Source organism: Xenopus tropicalis, chromosome 5 (genome assembly GCF_000004195.4).
Source record: "Xenopus tropicalis strain Nigerian chromosome 5, UCB_Xtro_10.0, whole genome shotgun sequence".
NCBI classification, from domain to species: domain Eukaryota; kingdom Metazoa; phylum Chordata; class Amphibia; order Anura; family Pipidae; genus Xenopus; species Xenopus tropicalis.
In genome coordinates, this window is record NC_030681.2 from 161,705,231 (window position 1) to 161,726,966 (window position 21,736).

Here is a 21,736-nt window from a genome sequence, read left to right on the forward strand (position 1 = left end):
ATACAGACTCAGAGTGGGCGGTACCTCATACAGACTCAGAGTGGGCGGGTACCCCATACAGACTCAGAGTGGGCGGGTACCTCATACAGACTCAGAGTGGGCGGGTACCCCATACAGACTCAGAGTGGGCGGGTACCCCATACAGACTCAGAGTGGGCGGGTACCCCATACAGACTCAGAGTGGGCGGGTACCTCATACAGACTCAGAGTGGGCGGGTACCTCATACAGACTCAGAGTGGGCGGGTACCTCATACAGACTCAGAGTGGGCGGGTACCCCATACAGACTCAGAGTGGGCGGTACCCCATACAGACTCAGAGTGGGCGGTACCCCATACAGACTCAGAGTGGGCGGGTACCCCATACAGACTCAGAGTGGGCGGGTACCCCATACAGACTCAGAGTGGGCGGTACCCCATACAGACTCAGAGTGGGCGGTACCCCATACAGACTCAGAGTGGGCGGTACCCCATACAGACTCAGAGTGGGCGGGTACCTCATACAGACTCAGAGTGGGCGGGTACCCCATACAGACTCAGAGTGGGCGGGTACCCCATACAGACTCAGAGTGGGCGGGTACCCCATACAGACTCAGAGTGGGCGGGTACCTCATACAGACTCAGAGTGGGCGGTACCCCATACAGACTCAGAGTGGGCGGTACCTCATACAGACTCAGAGTGGGCGGGTACCCCATACAGACTCAGAGTGGGCGGGTACCTCATACAGACTCAGAGTGGGCGGGTACCCCATACAGACTCAGAGTGGGCGGGTACCTCATACAGACTCAGAGTGGGCGGGTACCCCATACAGACTCAGAGTGGGCGGGTACCTCATACAGACTCAGAGTGGGCGGGTACCTCATACAGACTCAGAGTGGGCGGGTACCTCATACAGACTCAGAGTGGGCGGGTACCCCATAACAGACTCAGAGTGGGCGGTACCCCATACAGACTCAGAGTGGGCGGTACCCCATACAGACTCAGAGTGGGCGGTACCCCATACAGACTCAGAGTGGGCGGTACCCCATACAGACTCAGAGTGGGCGGTACCCCATACAGACTCAGAGTGGGCGGTACCCCATACAGACTCAGAGTGGGCGGTACCCCATACAGACTCAGAGTGGGCGGTACCCCATACAGACTCAGAGTGGGCGGGTACCCCATACAGACTCAGAGTGGGCGGTACCCCATACAGACTCAGAGTGGGCGGTACCCCATACAGACTCAGAGTGGGCAGGTACCTCATACAGACTCAGAGTGGGCGGTACCCCATACAGACTCAGAGTGGGCGGGTACCCCATACAGACTCAGAGTGGGCGGTACCTCATACAGACTCAGAGTGGGCGGGTACCTCATACAGACTCAGAGTGGGCGGTACCCCATACAGACTCAGAGTGGGCGGTACCCCATACAGACTCAGAGTGGGCAGGTACCTCATACAGACTCAGAGTGGGCGGGTACCCCATACAGACTCAGAGTGGGCGGGTACCCCATACAGACTCAGAGTGGGCGGGTACCTCATACAGACTCAGAGTGGGCGGGTACCTCATACAGACTCAGAGTGGGCGGGTACCCCATACAGACTCAGAGTGGGCGGGTACCCCATACAGACTCAGAGTGGGCGGGTACCTCATACAGACTCAGAGTGGGCGGGTACCCCATACAGACTCAGAGTGGGCGGGTACCTCATACAGACTCAGAGTGGGCGGGTACCTCATACAGACTCAGAGTGGGCGGTACCCCATACAGACTCAGAGTGGGCGGTACCCCCATACAGACTCAGAGTGGGCAGGTACCTCATACAGACTCAGAGTGGGCGGGTACCCCATACAGACTCAGAGTGGGCGGGTACCCCCATACAGACTCAGAGTGGGCGGTACCTCATACAGACTCAGAGTGGGCGGGTACCCCATACAGACTCAGAGTGGGCGGTACCCCATACAGACTCAGAGTGGGCGGGTACCCCATACAGACTCAGAGTGGGCGGGTACCCCATACAGACTCAGAGTGGGCGGGTACCCCATACAGACTCAGAGTGGGCGGGTACCCCATACAGACTCAGAGTGGGCGGGTACCTCATACAGACTCAGAGTGGGCGGGTACCCCATACAGACTCAGAGTGGGCGGGTACCCCATACAGACTCAGAGTGGGCGGGTACCCCATACAGACTCAGAGTGGGCGGGTACCCCATACAGACTCAGAGTGGGCGGGTACCCCATACAGACTCAGAGTGGGCGGGTACCTCATACAGACTCAGAGTGGGCGGGTACCCCATACAGACTCAGAGTGGGCGGGTACCCCATACAGACTCAGAGTGGGCGGGTACCCCATACAGACTCAGAGTGGGCGGGTACCCCATACAGACTCAGAGTGGGCGGGTACCCCATACAGACTCAGAGTGGGCGGGTACCCCATACAGACTCAGAGTGGGCGGGTACCCCATACAGACTCAGAGTGGGCGGGTACCCCATACAGACTCAGAGTGGGCGGGTACCCCATACAGACTCAGAGTGGGCGGTACCCCATACAGACTCAGAGTGGGCGGTACCCCATACAGACTCAGAGTGGGCGGTACCCCATACAGACTCAGAGTGGGCAGGTACCCCATACAGACTCAGAGTGGGCGGTACCCCATACAGACTCAGAGTGGGCGGGTACCCCATACAGACTCAGAGTGGGCGGGTACCCATACAGACTCAGAGTGGGCGGTACCCCATACAGACTCAGAGTGGGCGGGTACCCCATACAGACTCAGAGTGGGCGGTACCCCATACAGACTCAGAGTGGGCAGGTACCTCATACAGACTCAGAGTGGGCGGTACCCCATACAGACTCAGAGTGGGCGGGTACCCCATACAGACTCAGAGTGGGCGGTACCTCATACAGACTCAGAGTGGGCGGTACCCCATACAGACTCAGAGTGGGCAGGTACCTCATACAGACTCAGAGTGGGCAGGTACCTCATACAGACTCAGAGTGGGCGGGTACCCCATACAGACTCAGAGTGGGCGGTACCCCATACAGACTCAGAGTGGGCGGTACCCCATACAGACTCAGAGTGGGCGGTACCCCATACAGACTCAGAGTGGGCAGGTACCTCATACAGACTCAGAGTGGGCGGTACCCCATACAGACTCAGAGTGGGCGGGTACCCCATACAGACTCAGAGTGGGCGGGTACCCCATACAGACTCAGAGTGGGCGGTACCCCATAACAGACTCAGAGTGGGCGGTACCCCATACAGACTCAGAGTGGGCGGGTACCCCATACAGACTCAGAGTGGGCGGTACCCCATACAGACTCAGAGTGGGCGGTACCCCATACAGACTCAGAGTGGGCGGTACCCCATACAGACTCAGAGTGGGCGGTACCTCATACAGACTCAGAGTGGGCGGGTACCCCATACAGACTCAGAGTGGGCGGGTACCCCATACAGACTCAGAGTGGGGCGGGTACCCCATACAGACTCAGAGTGGGCGGTACCCCATACAGACTCAGAGTGGGCGGGTACCCCATACAGACTCAGAGTGGGCGGGTACCCCATACAGACTCAGAGTGGGCGGGTACCCCATACAGACTCAGAGTGGGCGGGTACCCATACAGACTCAGAGTGGGCGGGTACCCCATACAGACTCAGAGTGGGCGGTACCCCATACAGACTCAGAGTGGGCGGGTACCCCATACAGACTCAGAGTGGGCGGTACCCCATACAGACTCAGAGTGGGCGGGTACCCCATACAGACTCAGAGTGGGCGGTACCCCATACAGACTCAGAGTGGGCGGTACCCCATACAGACTCAGAGTGGGCGGGTACCCCCATACAGACTCAGAGTGGGCGGTACCCCATACAGACTCAGAGTGGGCGGGTACCCCATACAGACTCAGAGTGGGCGGTACCCCATACAGACTCAGAGTGGGCGGTACCCCATACAGACTCAGAGTGGGCGGGTACCCCATACAGACTCAGAGTGGGCGGTACCCCATACAGACTCAGAGTGGGCGGGTACCCCATACAGACTCAGAGTGGGCGGTACCCCATACAGACTCAGAGTGGGCGGGTACCCCATACAGACTCAGAGTGGGCGGTACCCCATACAGACTCAGAGTGGGCGGGTACCCCATACAGACTCAGAGTGGGCGGGTACCCCATACAGACTCAGAGTGGGCGGTACCCCATACAGACTCAGAGTGGGCGGTACCCCCATACAGACTCAGAGTGGGCGGTACCCCATACAGACTCAGAGTGGGCGGTACCCCATACAGACTCAGAGTGGGCGGGTACCCCATACAGACTCAGAGTGGGCGGTACCCCATACAGACTCAGAGTGGGCGGTACCCCATACAGACTCAGAGTGGGCGGGTACCCCATACAGACTCAGAGTGGGCGGGTACCCCATACAGACTCAGAGTGGGCGGGTACCTCATACAGACTCAGAGTGGGCGGTACCCCATACAGACTCAGAGTGGGCGGTACCCCATACAGACTCAGAGTGGGCGGTACCCCATACAGACTCAGAGTGGGCGGGTACCCCATTCAGACTCAGAGTGGGCGGTACCCCATACAGACTCAGAGTGGGCGGTACCCCATACAGACTCAGAGTGGGCGGTACCCCATACAGACTCAGAGTGGGCGGTACCTCATACAGACCCAGAGTGGGCGGGTACCTCATACCTTGGGGTCGTCTTGTCTGAAGTATGTAAGGGTGGGGGGGTAATAAAAGACAATACATTTGCCCAGGTGAAGTAACCAATAGCAACCGATAAGACTTTTGCGTTACAGGTGACCAGTAAATGGTACCTCCTGATTGGTTGCTATGGGTTACTACACCTGGGCCAATAAAGTATTTAATTACAGAAGATAATTTGGGCAATAGTCTTCATATACCCTCCTCTGTGTGTCTCCCCCTCCTGTCTGCCCCCCCTCCTCCTCCAATTACCCAGTAATACAGAATATCAGCACCGCGTGTAACTGGGCTTATTAACTGGAACAGTACCGGGGCTGCCTAGTAATAAACCCAATTACCCAGTAATACAGAATATCAGCACCGCGTGTAACTGGGCTTATTAACTGGAACAGTACCGGGGCTGCCTAGTAATAAACCCAATTACCCAGTAATACAGAATATCAGCACCGCGTGTAACTGGGCTTATTAACTGGAACAGTACCGGGGCTGCCTAGTAATAAACCCAATTACCCAGTAATACAGAATATCAGCACCGCGTGTAACTGGGCTTATTAACTGGAACAGTACCGGGGCTGCCTAGTAATAAACCCAATTACCCAGTAATACAGAATATCAGCACCGCGTGTAACTGGGCTTATTAACTGGAACAGTACCGAGGCTGCCTAGTAATAAACCCAATTACCCAGTAATACAGAATATCAGCACCGCGTGTAACTGGGCTTATTAACTGGAACAGTACCGGGGCTGCCTAGTAATAAACCCAATTACCCAGTAATACAGAATATCAGCACCGCGTGTAACTGGGCTTATTAACTGGAACAGTACCGAGGCTGCCTAGTAATAAACCCAATTACCCAGTAATACAGAATATCAGCACCGCGTGTAACTGGGCTTATTAACTGGAACAGTACCGGGGCTGCCTAGTAATAAACCCAATTACCCAGTAATACAGAATATCAGCACCGTGTGTAACTGGGCTTATTAACTGGAACAGTACCGGGGCTGCCTAGTAATAAACCCAATTACCCAGTAATACAGAATATCAGCACCGCGTGTAACTGGGCTTATTAACTGGAACAGTACCGAGGCTGCCTAGTAATAAACCCAATTACCCAGTAATACAGAATATCAGCACCGCGTGTAACTGGGCTTATTAACTGGAACAGTACCGGGGCTGCCTAGTAATAAACCCAATTACCCAGTAATACAGAATATCAGCACCGCGTGTAACTGGGCTTATTAACTGGAACAGTACCGGGCTGCCTAGTAATAAACCCAATTACCCAGTAATACAGAATATCAGCACCGCGTGTAACTGGGCTTATTAACTGGAACAGTACCGGGGCTGCCTAGTAATAAACCCAATTACCCAGTAATACAGAATATCAGCACCGCGTGTAACTGGGCTTATTAACTGGAACAGTACCGGGGCTGCCTAGTAATAAACCCAATTACCCAGTAATACAGAATATCAGCACCGCGTGTAACTGGGCTTATTAACTGGAACAGTACCGGGGCTGCCTAGTAATAAACCCAATTACCCAGTAATACAGAATATCAGCACCGCGTGTAACTGGGCTTATTAACTGGAACAGTACCGGGGCTGCCTAGTAATAAACCCAATTACCCAGTAATACAGAATATCAGCACCGCGTGTAACTGGGCTTTATTAACTGGAACAGAACCGGGGCTGCCTAGTAATAAACCCAATTACCCAGTAATACAGAATATCAGCACCGCGTGTAACTGGGCTTATTAACTGGAACAGTACCGGGGCTGCCTAGTAATAAACCCAATTACCCAGTAAATACAGAATATCAGCACCGCGTGTAACTGGGCTTATTAACTGGAACAGTACCGGGGCTGCCTAGTAATAAACCCAATTACCCAGTAAATACAGAATATCAGCACCGTGTGTAACTGGGCTTATTAACTGGAACAGTACCGGGGCTGCCTAGTAATAAACCCAATTACCCAGTAATACAGAATATCGGCACCGTGTGTAACTGGGCTTATAATGTAGAATTTAATGATAGAAATATGAGAATTGTGCCATTGTATCTTTGCCAGGCTGTGCCCATGGAGATGGCAGTGCCAGTAAACCTGCTGTGGGGGCAGTTCTGGGCAAAGCAAAGGAACCAGACAAGACTGGGGCAGAAGAAGGAGACCCCCCAAACCCTGACATTGCCCCAACTGATCCCCAAACACCGACCGACTGCATCTCTCACGGGATTAAGGAGGAGCCAACTTCATGGTGGGAAGGAGGAGCCTCAGACAGCAGCAGGAATCCCCCTACAGACCAGATCCAGGGACTGTACCAACCTACAGATGTGGGGGGGTCCAGCCTGTATTACAACCCGTCCGGAGACGTTAATGCAAATGTTTTTAAAGAGGAAGTGACCTCATGGGAGGAAGATGAAGGTTCTGATTGGGCCGTTAGTCTGCCTACAGAAGAGATCCAGGGATCAGATCCAGCTGCTGATATTATGGGATGTGGCCTATCAGGAAACAATGTATCAGATGGAGCCAAAGTGAAAACAGTCCTATGGGAAGAAGAGTCGGACTGCAGCATGGACCCCCTTACAGAACAGACACAGGGAACAGGTACCGGTATCGCTATCTCCAGCCCACATAGCAGCATTTCAGAACCAAGTTGCAGTGAGGCGGCCGGGCAGGATGGGTATGGCAGCACCCAGTGCCGTCAGTCTCTCTCTAGTAACAAAGAACTTGTGCGGCACCGGAAAACCCACACGGGGGAGAAACCATTTTCATGTTCTGAATGTGGGAAAAGCTTCACCCGCCGCTTGTATCTGAACGTGCATCGCAGGATCCATGTGGCGGAGAAACCCTATCCCTGCCCCGAATGTGGCAAATGCAAGATGCACGCGGGGGAGAAACCATTCAGCTGCTGTGGGAAGTGCTTTGTGCTACAGCGAGATCTCGACACCCACGTGAAGGTCCATACGGTCGCTCTCTTGCTCCGAATGTGGCAAAGGCTTCAGGTTCCAGAGTGACCATAATATCCATTTCCGGAGTCACACCAGGGAGAAACCATTCAGCTGCTCCGAGTGTGGGAAGTGCTTCACCCGCCGCTCCTTTCTTATTCGGCACCAGAAAGTGCACTCGGGAGACGTCACCTTCTCTTGTTCTTACTGTCGGAAAAGTTTCCCAGAGTCCTCGCTACTGGCTGAGCACCAGCAGACTCACCTGGCCAACAAGGACCTGACTTGCACCGTGTGCGGCCAATGTTTTGGCTTCCACAGCCGCCTCAGCAAGCACCTCCCGTCTCATTCGGGGCAGCAGCCATTCTCTTGCTCTGAGTGCGGCAAAGGCTTCTGGTTCTCAAGTGAACTCAATGCCCATCTCAGAACCCACCCAAGGTTAAGCTTCTTCTTCTCTCAGCAGTAAAGCAAAGCCCAACTGTTGCTCCTGGGAGAAAGGAAAGAGACAGCACCGCGCTGGTAATGGGTAGGAATTGCCTCCTACATTGAAGGGCAAATGTGACTTTTCCAGCATTGTTGCTTTTAACTTGCCCCCTAGCCCTGGCACAGTGCTGCTAATTACCCTGTCAGTACCATTACAGAACTTCAGGGGTACATGGGAGCGGGGCATGTGGGGCAGTAGGGGTGCTCCTGTGGGCAGATGGAAGGCACCATATGTGGGTAGGACAGACTGCGTCCCACCCACTCTCCGTCCTGCAATATTCTCATGGCCCAGACCCCCATGTCGGAGTTACGCGTGGGATGGTGCTAGTGGCCCAGACCCCAATGTCGGAGTTACGTGTGGGACTGGGACATTCATGGGATGGTGCTAGTGGGTCAGACCCCCATGTCGGAGTTACGCGTGGGATGGTGCTAGCGGGTCAGACCCCCATGTCGGAGTTACGTGTGGGACTGGGACATTTATGGGATGGTGCTAGTGGGTCAGACCCCCATGTCGGAGTTACGTGTGGGACTGGGACATTCATGGGACGGTGCTAGTGGGTCAGACCCCCATGTCGGAGTTACATGTGGGACTGGGACATTCATGGGACGGTGCTAGTGGGTCAGACCCCCATGTCGGAGTTACGTGTGGGACTGGGACATTCGTGGGATGGTGCTAGTGGGTCAGACCCCCATGTCGGAGTTACGTGTGGGACTGGGACATTCGTGGGATGGTGCTAGTGGGTCAGACCCCCATGTCGGAGTTACGTGTGGGACTGGGACATTCGTGGGATGGTGCTAGTGGGTCAGACCCCCATGTCGGAGTTACGTGTGGGACTGGGACATTTGTTGGACGGTGCTAGCGGGTCAGACCCCCATGTCGGAGTTACGCGTGGGATGGTGCTAGCGGGTCAGACCCCCATGTCGGAGTTACGTGTGGGACTGGGACATTCATGGGACGGTGCTAGTGGGTCAGACCCCCATGTCGGAGTTACGTGTGGGACTGGGACATTCATGGGACGGTGCTAGTGGGTCAAACCCCCATGTCGGAGTTACGTGTGGGACTGGGACATTCATGGGACGGTGCTAGTGGGTCAGACCCCCATGTCGGAGTTACGTGTGGGACTGGGACATTCATGGGACGGTGCTAGGGGGTCAGGCCTCTCATGTTGGAGTTATGTGTGGGACTGGGACATTCGTAGGACGGTGCTAGTGGGTCAGACCCCCATGTCGGAGTTACATGTGGGACTGGGACATTCATGGGACGGTGCTAGTGGGTCAGGCCTCTCATGTTGGAGTTATGTGTGGGACTGGGACATTCGTAGGATGGTGCTAGCGGGTCAGAATTGCTATTTTTCTGTTATATAAATTTTATATTAATTTTCTGCAAAGCTCTGTGTGTTTTATTTTCCCAGTGGACATCCCCCCAAAATGTATTCCTCCATCATGGCCACTGGGGGGGGCACTGCGCTGTATCTTACACAAGCAAAGAGGCCGGGGCTGCCGGATTACCGCAGGTAACAAACAGATTACGCCATGATTAACCTAATCTCCTGCTGTATCGTGGGAAACTAGGGACATGGCTCGTTGCCGGCTTTTCATGTGCCCCTTATCTGGCTCTTCAGCCCAAAGCATCTGTCGCACACATAACCGGCACACTCAGCCTTTTCCCCCAGGGGTGGGCACTCCCCACACTCACCACAAGGGGGCACTTTCTGCGCCACACTGGATTTCCTGTGAGCAAGAAGAGATGATTTGTTCATGAAGCCTTTCCCTCACTGCGGGCACAGATACGGCTTCTCTCCCCCGTGGGACTTTATATGGTCGGCCATGTGTTGCCGTCGCTGGAAGCACTTCCCACACTCCGGGCAGCTGAATGGTTTCCCCCCCGTGTGAGACTCCATGTGGCTACAGAACCAGAGAGGTGGGTGCCAGCGGCTGAGCCCTATAGTCAGGCGAGTGCAAGTGGAAACGGACTATAACAGACAGTAAGCCATGACTCCCCCCCCCCCCCGACTAATAAAGGAAACCTGCGCCGGTACGGTCAGCCTGTACCCAGGGCCGCCATAACAACAAACATTATCTGGGTGCCCCCCTCCCAGGGGTCCCAATGGTTAAAAAGAAAAACACACACTGAAGGCCAGGGGCTTGAATGGTTAAATAATACAAGCACAGATAGGGGCCCTAACATATAGTCACACAGGCCGGTGACACACCCAGGGCCCAATCAGTGACATTACTGCTGGTTGCTATGTGATGCTCATGCTGGCAATGCCAGTTCTATTGGGGGTTATTCACAAGCAGAAGTGCGTTCAATAAGTGCAATCGACATTATCCCCCCAGAATTCCAGTGATGTTCTGCTCGCTCACACGTGGGCTGTGCCTACCGAAGCCGCACCCTAAGGGCCACTTACCCCCCTACCCCGTCATTCTCTCCCCTCCATCTGACTTTTCTAAAGGTCCCCATACACGGGCCGATGTCGCCAGGCGAGCGGATCTTCTCCCGATATCCCCACCTACGGGTGGGCGATATTGGGAGAATCCAGGCTAATTCGATCGTTTGGCCCTGGGGCCAAACAATCAAATTATAATGACGGGTATAGGGAAAGACAGTCCGGGGCCCTTATGAACGAGCCAATGCGGTCCCCGATCCGCCTAGATTTTCTAAACTGTCCGATCGAGATCTGGCCGATTTCAGGCCAGATATCGGTCGGGCAGGGCCATCGGTAGTGCCCATACACGGGCTGATTAGCTGCCGAATCGGTCTAAGGCAGGAGTTGGGAACCTTTTTGGCTGAGTGAGCCATAAACACCACATATTTTAAAATGTAATTCCGTGAAAGCCATACAATGGCTGATGGGAGCTAGGCCGAAGCCGGGGCCTCGATTTGCGGCTGCCTGTGGAGGAAAATGCGGCTTCAGGCCAGTTCAGCCGCGGATGCTGGGGGGCAAGGTAGGGTGGGTGTCATCTTTAGCTGTTCAATATGGCTTGTTAGTGGTATAACTAGAGGGCTACTTAGCACAGTTGGCTTCTCTTTGTAGCCCCAACAGACATATATTGGCCACATTTTATTTTCAATTCAAGCGTGAACTGTCACAGGTTTCTGCTCCAATGTCCCTCTGTTCCCTGGTTAAAGTGCAACGTGGTAAGGATGCCGGATGCAGAGAAGGGCATGGCCTGCGCTCTAAGGCTTAGTACACGTCTTCTATCCGCCAAGTCAGGCCACACCCCCCGTTTTTCAAAAGAGCTACATTGGGCTCCTGAGCCATAGGTTCCCTACCCCTGGCCTAAGGGATGGATATCGGCAGCTAGAATCGGCAGCTAGAGGCGCGATTGCTTTACAACTGATTCTACGCATGCAAGTAAAGTCACTGTCACCGAGAGTGAAGAGAAATTGGAGAAGGGCAGAGAAAAAGAAAGCGTGGACACCAGTGAGGAGGAAGTCATTGAGAGCCAAAAAAAAAAAGGAGGATCAGCTTGGCAGGAACAACTGGTGTCTGTGTTCCAATTGTTCTCCGATGCCGACAGTGATGGGATGTGTTTGTTGCCACGAGGAGCCGCCATTAACGCCCTGATTCCCGAAGACGAATCATGTATTGTCGAGTGGCATCGATTTAAGACGGATATCCTTGATCCAGAACGAGCGGATCGGCCCATTTAACATGACAAACAGTAAAAAGAAACCCAATAAGGCTGTTATTAACATTTTTTTGGTTTGGTTTTTTCATAAATTATAATGTAATTATTTACATATAATACTCTTTTTCTCAACGTGCGGGTATTGTGGGTCTGGGACACGGAAAGTGATAGCAGCTGGTGCGGTGACGGCCATCGGAGCAGCTTTCCCCCACCCAAACGGCAAATACGTGGGCTTTCTACCAGCCTGGGATATTTTATTAGTGAAATATTATAACTGCAAATGTTCAAAGTTATTTATAATTTATACTGATTTTCTTTTAATATCTTATATTTATTTAAATAAATTAAAACAAAGATTTTTTTTATTATTTTATTGAAAATATTTTATTTAAAAAATAAAAAAATTGTGTTAAAAAATATTTTTTTTTGGTGATTTTTGTATGATGACACTTTTTACACGTGACAAAACTATTTTTTGCAGACATAGTGTCACTGATTGAAATAATAAATGTAAGAAGTATTTTTAAGGTTGATTTTTTAAGTGACATTCGTTCGATAACAAAATGAACATTCTATACAACCAAATTATACAGGTATAGGACCCATTATCCAGATTGCTCGGGACCAAGGGTATTCCGGATAAGGGATCTTTCCGTAATTTGGTTCTCCAAACCTTAAGTCTACTAAAAAATGAATAAAACATTAATTAAACCCCATAGGATTGTTTTGCATCCAATAAGGATTATTTGTATCTTAAGGTTCCCATACACTTTGAGATCCGCTTGCTTGGCGAGGTCGCCAAGCCAGCGGATCTTCACCCGATATCCCCACCTACGGGTTGGCGATATTGGGCAGCGTGTAGGCTAATTCGATCGTTTGGCCTCGGGGCCAAACAATCGAATTATATTGGTGGCAATGGGGCAGTCGGTTCGGGGACCGCATCAACGAGCCGATAAGGTCCCTGATCCGACAGAATTTTCTAACCTGGCCAATCGATATCTGGCCAATTTCAAGCCAGATATCCGTCAGGCAGGCCCCTCATTTCTGCCCCTACACGGGCCGATAAGCTGCCGAATCGGTCCAAGGGACCCATATCGGCACCATGTATGGGGACCTTAAGTTGGGATCAATTACAAGGTACTGTTTTATTACTACAGAGAAAAAGGAAATCAGTTTTAAAATTTTATATTATTTGATTAAAATGGAGTCTATGGGAGACAGGCTTTCCGTAATTGGGAGCTTTCCGGATAAGGGATCCCATACCTGTATAATCACAAGTTTTACATTCTAACATTTGTTTGGCTCCATATCACCTTGCTATGTATTACCCCAAACAACTGTCACATTATTGAGTGAGTATTGTGCTACAACAACAGGTTTCTCAGGGCTGTTTTTGGATGCAATATTTCCCGCTAATCCCTTGCTATGAGATTCCCAACGGGGAACAATCTCCCCTTTCAATATTTTGCCTGCATCAGAAATAATGTCAAACAGACGCCAATCACCCACTTCTTCAATAATAGGTTTGGCTACCCATTCTTTGTTATGTTTAGGAAAGACTATTTGAAATGTTTTCTCTCCAACAGGGAGTTCCGATATTTTGCTACAACGAGCGCTAGCCTGCGGCCGATTCACGTTTTTGTTATGTGACAGCGCCGCCAGCATTGTCCTCGCGTACATGGAATCTAATGTAAAATCAATTCTCTCCGGCCAGTATTTCAGCACTTTACTGCGGAAGTTCTCCAGATCCCCCGTATGGCAGAATTTCTCAGTTTGGCAAATGTCTCTAATCAGTAGTTTGTCGGTTAGAATCGCCACTAAAGTGCAATAAGCCGGATGAGATGGAGTTATCCATTTTTTTTCTCTTATTTCCCCAGCTGTCATTTTTCTGTGTTGGCATTTTTTATATGTTTTGAGATTTGGAAACGTGTGTTTGTTGGCGATATGATAGAGCAGCGATCGCCATTTATCTAGAAGATTTTCTACGTTCCGGTCGCATGTTTGGGAACACCACCACAAGTGCTTGGTGATTGGCCCTATCCAGTGGGCTATATCTTTGCATTTTCTTCGTTTACTTGCGGCCCTAAGCTTCTTTACCAGACCTTTACAAATGTGCCATACATCCAATTGGTGGTTGATGGTGTCAGATTTAGTTTGCATGAATTTTCTAATACTACTGTGTCTATCAGTTGCCAACACTTTAATGTCTACTCCTTTTTTTTCCAAGCGGAATAGACATTTTGCAAAAGCAATTGTTTCCGTTTGCCCTGAAGTTTTTCCAGGACAAACTTGCTCTATAGTGAAATCCACAATTTTTTTGGTCGTAATGTCCATCATGGTATAGGTACAGTATTTTGCACTATGGCCGGGACTATCCAATTGGCCGTCGCCAGCCAAAACAACGGCTTTATCCGCAAGATCCTGTTTCAATAATTCTTGTTCCTTGATCCATGCCAAATCAATTGCGGGGAATATATATTGTTTCTGATAGGTGCAATATGCAGCATGAGAAAAGAATGGGATAGACAATAGCTGAAACATTTCCTTCACTTTTGTAAAGGGTGATCCACTCAGTAAAATGGCACAGGCTACTGATACATTTCCAATAGATACCTGTCCTGCTATTGGCTGAGAGTTCCATATCAAAGAGCAATGTCCGGAAAGACATGTTAACTTGACTTCTACCATAGTTCCATTTAATTTTTTTTCAATTCCAACTATTGGTGCGTGGCATGGCGAGTTAGCACTATGTTGACATTTTACTAGATAAAATAGTTGGTCCAGTAGTTCTTCAAATACTATAAAACTGCGCTGAAGAATTTCATCTTTTTTTTCAGTAAACGTTGAATCAGCTTCTGTAAAACCAACGCTTTCCTCTGGTTCATAAATAGACGTGTCCTTTTCTTCTTTTATACTGGGCTCCACTGCCTGGATACTGCTTAGCTGACTGTCAGTAAGTTCAAACAATTCATATTCTCCCTCCAAATTAGATTCTTGCACTGTTTGTATGGTCTTACCCGGTACAGTTGGATTAGGTTTATCTATATCCAACATACATTTTATGGACGTGGAAAACGCGACGGGATAGCCATGATCTTTTTGGATTCGCCAAGGTTCGGCTGGCACTGAATCGTCTCCTGTCTGTACTCCTATAGCGAGCTGTGGATTATCAGAACCACTGGCTTTATGAATACCAAGCTGCATATCCATGGATGTGGTACTTGCATCAACGTAGATCTTTTCTTCAGTTTGGGTTGCAACAGTCATAAAATGTTTGACAATACGCACAATCGTGTGAGAGGTGGAAGGAATATGATCCTCTACTCTTCTTCTCTTGTGACTTTGGAAGGATTTAGATTCCATTGCGGTTACCGAAACTGGAGTGGCCTGAATATCAAAAATTGTGGGAACAGCATTCGCTTTTAGCATTATTTTTGAACGTTTGGCGACAAACGAATCTTCTGTGAAATGGACAGAACAAATTCTGTGTCTTCCTGTTTTTGCCGATTGATGAATTTCGTTAGCTACGGATTCCAAATTCTCACCATACTGCGCAGTTTGTCTCAGCCAATTCGTTATTGCATTGAGGTCGTTTGGAAAATAATGTAAACTGACATCTGGATATTTGTCTTTTTGTGCAGTTTTGTGTGGACACCCGCGTACTATGCAATTAGGCATTTTTTAAAAATGAGTCTGGAAAAACAAAAATATGTAACAGAGATATTATAAGACATAGCGAACATAAAACTTTTATCCAGGGGCTGCCTATGTATCAATTTATAGATGAATTTTTTTATCATAAATAATTACACAGCAACAAGATTTCATACAGAAAATAACAGTGTAGTATTGTTACAAGAAGGTAAAATAAATATGGTTACTCAGCTTATCAATAGTGGGGAGAAAAAAAAATTATATATATATATATATATATATATATATATATATATATATATATAAATTGACCACCCAAAATAATAGAGCTATGTCATTAGATAACGTTACAAAAAAAAATTCTTTATGAACTATCATTTCAGATTGGAGACACATTGTCTCCCTGAATTAAGGTGGCGGCCACACATGTGGCGATTTTTGATCTTTCGTGCGACCATCAGTTGCACGAAACATCATTCCAATCCACCACTAATGTTCAGGGCTGAAACAGCAGATAAGGAGGTAGAAATAATAGGATTTCTACCTCCTTCTGCCGATTCAGCCCTGAAGGCAGATTTTGCTCAGGTGCCTTCTATATAAATACCCCGCTGTGTAGCCCCGGGGGCAGCCATTCCTGCACCGGTACAGCTGGGGTGTTTGCTACAGAAACCCTACTATAGTTTATATAAATACCCCGCTGTGTAGCCCCGGGGGCAGCCATTCCTGCACTGGTACAGCTGGGGTGTTTGCTACAGAAACCCTACTATAGTTTATATAAATACCCCGCTGTGTAGCCCCGGGGGCAGCCATTCCTGCACTGGTACAGTTGGGGTGTTTGCTACAGAAACCCTACTATAGTTTATATAAATACCCCGCTGTGTAGCCCCGGGGGCAGCCATTCCTGCACCGGTACAGCTGGGGTGTTTGCTACAGAAACCCTACTATAGTTTATATAAATACCCCGCTGTGTAGCCCCGGGGGCAGCCATTCCTGCACTGGTACAGCTGGGGTGTTTGCTACAGAAACCCTACTATAGTTTATATAAATACCCCGCTGTGTAGCCCCGGGGGCAGCCGTTCCTGCACTGGTACAGCTGGGGTGTTTGCTACAGAAACCCTACTATAGTTTATATAAATACCCCGCTGTGTAGCCCCGGGGGCAGCCATTCCTGCACTGGTACAGCTGGGGTGTTTGCTACAGAAACCCTACTATAGTTTATATAAATACCCCGCTGTGTAGCCCCGGGGGCAGCCATTCCTGCACTGGTACAGCTGGGGTGTTTGCTACAGAAACCCTACTATAGTTTATATAAATACCCCGCTGTGTAGCCCCGGGGGCAGCCGTTCCTGCACTGGTACAGCTGGGGTGTTTGCTACAGAAACCCTACTATAGTTTATATAAATACCCCCGCTGTGTAGCCCCGGGGGCAGCCATTCCTGCACTGGTACAGCTGGGGTGTTTGCTACAGAAACCCTACTATAGTTTATATAAATACCCCCGCTGTGTAGCCCCGGGGGCAGCCATTCCTGCACTGGTACAGCTGGGGTGTTTGCTACAGTAACCCTACTATAGTTTATATAAATACCCTGCTGTGTAGCCCCGGGGGCAGCCATTCCTGCACCGGTACAGCTGGGGTGTTTGCTACAGAAACCCTACTATAGTTTATATAAATACCCCGCTGTGTAGCCCCGGGGGCAGCCATTCCTGCACTGGTACAGCTGGGGTGTTTGCTACAGAAACCCTACTATAGTTTATATAAATACCCCCGCTGTGTAGCCCCGGGGGCAGCCGTTCCTGCACTGGTACAGCTGGGGTGTTTGCTACAGAAACCCTACTATAGTTTATATAAATACCCCGCTGTGTAGCCCCGGGGGCAGCCATTCCTGCACTGGTACAGTTGGGGTGTTTGCTACAGAAACCCTACTATAGTTTATATAAATACCCCGCTGTGTAGCCCCGGGGGCAGCCATTCCTGCACTGGTACAGCTGGGGTGTTTGCTACAGAAACCCTACTATAGTTTATATAAATACCCCGCTGTGTAGCCCCGGGGGCAGCCATTCCTGCACTGGTACAGCTGGGGTGTTTGCTACAGTAACCCTACTATAGTTTATATAAATACCCTGCTGTGTAGCCCCGGGGGCAGCCATTCCTGCACCGGTACAGCTGGGGTGTTTGCTACAGAAACCCTACTATAGTTTATATAAATACCCCGCTGTGTAGCCCCGGGGGCAGCCATTCCTGCACTGGTACAGCTGGGGTGTTTGCTACAGAAACCCTACTATAGTTTATATAAATACCCCGCTGTGTAGCCCCGGGGGCAGCCGTTCCTGCACTGGTACAGCTGGGGTGTTTGCTACAGAAACCCTACTATAGTTTATATAAATACCCCCGCTGTGTAGCCCCGGGGGCAGCCATTCCTGCACTGGTACAGTTGGGGTGTTTGCTACAGAAACCCTACTATAGTTTATATAAATACCCCGCTGTGTAGCCCCGGGGGCAGCCATTCCTGCACTGGTACAGCTGGGGTGTTTGCTACAGAAACCCTACTATAGTTTATATAAATACCCCGCTGTGTAGCCCCGGGGGCAGCCATTCCTGCACTGGTACAGCTGGGGTGTTTGCTACAGAAACCCTACTATAGTTTATATAAATACTCCGGGGCTACACAGCGGGGTATTTATATAAACTATAGTAGGGTTTCTGTAGCAAACACCCCAGCTGTACCGGTGCAGGAATGGCTGCCCCCGGGGCTACACAGCGGGGTATTTATATAAACTATAGTAGGGTTTCTGTAGCAAACACCCCAGCTGTACCAGTGCAGGCAGCAGCACATTATATTTTAGTTACTTTTATACACTTTCATTTTTTGGTGTTACTGTTCCTTTAAGAGACACTCTGCCTGGAGCTATAAATAAGCAATGGGAATTATTTTTATGCTAAACCCCACACAAACAAGAGTAAAAACGAAATTTATCTTACAATTAAAATAAATCTAAATAAAAATATACAGTTTATATCTCTATAAGTTATCTTTATTAAAATGGTCATAAACAAACTAATGAATATTGTTAATAAAAAAATTAACTACAGGTATGGGACCCGTTATCCAGAATGCTCGGGACCAAGGGTATTCCGGATAAGGGATCTTTCCGTAATTTGGATCTCCATACCTTAAATCTACTGAAAAACCAATAAAATATTTATTAAACCCAATAGGGCTGTTCTGCCCCAATAAGGGGTAATTATATCTTAGTTGGGATCAAGTACAGGTACTGTTTTATTATTACAGAGAAAAGGGAATCATTTAACCATGAAATAAACCCAATAGGGCTGTTCTGCCCCCAATAAGGGGTAATTATATCTTAGTTGGGATCAAGTACAGGAACTGTTTTATTATTACAGAGAAAAGGGAATCATTTAACCATTAAATAAACCCAATAGGGCTGTTCTGCCCCAATAAGGGGTAATTATATCTTAGTTGGGATCAAGTACAGGTACTGTTTTATTATTACAGAGAAAAGGGAATCATTTAACCATTAAATAACCCAATAGGGCTGTTCTGCCCCAATAAGGGGTAATTATATCTTAGTTGGGATCAAGTACAGGTACTGTTTTATTATTACAGAGAAAAGGGAATCATTTAACCATGAAATAAACCCAATAGGGCTGTTCTGCCCCATAAGGGGTAATTATATCTTAGTTGGGATCAAGTACAGGTACTGTTTTATTATTACAGAGAAAAGGGAATCATTTAACCATGAAATAAACCCAATAGGGCTGTTCTGCCCCAATAAGGGGTAATTATATCTTAGTTGGGATCAAGTACAGGTACTGTTTTATTATTACAGAGAAAAGGGAATCATTTAACCATGAAATAAACCCAATAGGGCTGTTCTGCCCCCAATAAGGGGTAATTATATCTTAGTTGGGATCAAGTACAGGTACTGTTTTATTATTACAGAGAAAAGGGAATCATTTAACCATGAAATAAACCCAATAGGGCTGTTCTGCCCCAATAAGGGGTAATTATATCTTAGTTGGGATCAAGTACAGGTACTGTTTTATTATTACAGAGAAAAGGGAATCATTTAACCATGAAATAAACCCAATAGGGCTGTTCTGCCCCAATAAGGGGTAATTATATCTTAGTTGGGATCAAGTACAGGTACTGTTTTATTATTACAGAGAAAAGGGAATCATTTAACCATGAAATAAACCCAATAGGGTTGTTCTGCCCCCAATAAGGGGTAATTATATCTTAGTTGGGATCAAGTACAGGTACTGTTTTATTATTACAGAGAAAAGGGAATCATTTAACCATGAAATAAACCCAATAGGGCTGTTCTGCCCCAATAAGGGGTAATTATATCTTAGTTGGGATCAAGTACAGGTACTGTTTTATTATTACAGAGAAAAGGGAATCATTTAACCATGAAATAAACCCAATAGGGCTGTTCTGCCCCAATAAGGGGTAATTATATCTTAGTTGGGATCAAGTACAGGTACTGTTTTATTATTACAGAGAAAAGGGAATCAGTTTAAAAAATCTGAATGACTTGATTAAAATGGAGCCTATGGGAGACGGGCTTTCCGTAATTCGGAGCTTTCTGGATAATGGGTTTCTGGATAAGGGATCCCATACCTGTAATTAACTGTGAATAAAAGTATTGCATGTAATTATGGCAAATTGGTAGAAGTGAATGAATATAACTGCAGTGATTTTGGCAAATGAAAAGCGCTTACAGACCTGAATTTCCTTCTCTATGTGCAGCTAAAGGGTTAATCGTGAGGTAAAATGAGAGCAGCAGTGTGAGTACAGCCGGACCGACCTCACCGCCCAAACCCACCCGGGCCAGCGGCTTCCCACCCCACCCCTGCCCGCATTAACTCCCCCACAACTACCCGCTCCTCGCCTTAGCACCACATGCGTTCCAAGCCTCTCTGTGGGATTAACACTCAGACTTCCGGGTAATTCCTGGAAGCGGATTGGCTGATCAACTAGAATCGCGTCAAGGAGGAGGCTTGGAACGCAGCGCCGGGGTTCCGCTAGCAGGTCAGTCGGTGCCTCAGGTTTGGGGATATCGGTCTTATTGTATCCATGGCAACAGGTTCCGGTGTGTAATGCAACTTGTTATTCGCTAGTGCCTATAGTAAGAGATGGAGTGAGCCCAGTAGAACCGCGGGTCGGTACCGATTCCCCATGCACCCCCGCTACAATGTGTGCAGCCATTAGGGGAATAAGCAGAGAAGGTGCCCCCTATAGCCATCACCCATGTGTAACTGTCATTCCTACTAAACCCCTCTCTCTCTCTCTCTCTCTGCCGTGCTCCTCTGTCCATCGTCCCCCTCTCGTCCTCTCTTCTCTCTGGCCCCTCTCTCTCTTCTCATGTCGTCTTGCCCCTATGTCATCTCTCGTCTCTCTGCGTCCTCTCCTGGCCCCTCTCCATCTCTCTCTCTCTCTCTGCCCCTCTCCTCTCTCTCCTCTCGTTCTGCCCTCTCTCTCTCTCTCTCGCCCCTCTCTCCTCTCTCTCTCTGCCCTCTCTCTCTCTCTCTCTCTGCCCCTCTCTCTCTCTCTCTCTCTCTCTCTGCCTCCTCGTCTTCTCTCTTCTCTCTCCTGCCCTCTCTCCCTCTCTCTCTCTCTCTCTCTCTCTCTCTGCCCCTCTCTCTCTCTCTCTCTGCCCCTCTCTCTCTCTCTCTCTCTCTGCCTCCTCTCTCATCTCTCTCTCTGCCCTCTCTCTCTCTCTCTCTCTGCCGCCCCTCTCTCTCTCTCCTCTTCTCCTGCCCACTCTCTCTCTCTCTCTCTCTCTCTCTGCCTCCTCCCCTCTCTCTCTCTCTCTCTCTGCCCCTCTCTCTCTCTCTCTGCCCCCTCTCTCTCTCTCTCTTTCCTCCTCTGCCCCTCCCTCTCTCTCTCGCCCCTCTCCTCTCTTCCTCTCTCTCTGCCTCTCTCTCTCTCTCTCGCCCCTCTCTCTCTCTCTCCTCTCTGCCCTCTCTTCTCTCTCTCTCTTCTGCCTGCTCTCTCTCTCTTCCTCTCTGCCTCTCTCTCTCTTCTCTCTGCCCTCTCTCTCTCTGCCCCTCTCTCTCTCTCCTCTCTCTGCCCCTCTTCTCTCTCTCCTCTGCCTCCTCTCTCTCTTCTCTCTCTCTCTGCCCCTCTCTCTCTCTCTCTCTCTCTCTGCCCTCTCCTCTCTCTCTCTGCCCTCTCTCTCTCTCTCTCTCTTGCCCTCTCTCTTCCTCTTCCCTCTCTGCCCTCTCTCTCTCTCTCGTCTCTCTTCTCTCTCTCTTCTGCCCCTCTTCTCTCTCTGCCCTCTCTCTCTCTCTCTGCCCCTCTCTCTCTCTCC

The 21,736-nt window shown here is 49.4% G+C and overlaps 2 protein-coding genes across 2 annotated transcripts; one reads left to right on the plus strand and one right to left on the minus strand.

Moving 5' to 3' along the window:
* Positions 1-7,564: 7,564 nt before the first annotated feature.
* On the plus strand, positions 7,565-8,093 carry LOC116411046 (gastrula zinc finger protein XlCGF17.1-like). Its single transcript, XM_031902820.1, has 2 exons — positions 7,565-7,687; positions 7,800-8,093. Exons 1-2 carry the CDS (start codon positions 7,565-7,567, stop codon positions 8,091-8,093), a joined length of 417 nt encoding a protein of 138 aa, XP_031758680.1.
* A 4,850-nt stretch (positions 8,094-12,943) lies between these two features.
* Positions 12,944-20,285, minus strand: LOC100495994. The gene is made up of 2 exons (XM_004920128.4): positions 20,149-20,285; positions 12,944-15,439 (listed from the first exon to the last, which is right to left on the minus strand). Exon 2 carries the CDS (start codon positions 15,422-15,424, stop codon positions 13,064-13,066), a length of 2,361 nt encoding a protein of 786 aa, XP_004920185.2. The 5' UTR covers positions 15,425-15,439; positions 20,149-20,285; the 3' UTR covers positions 12,944-13,063.
* Positions 20,286-21,736: the final 1,451 nt, after the last annotated feature.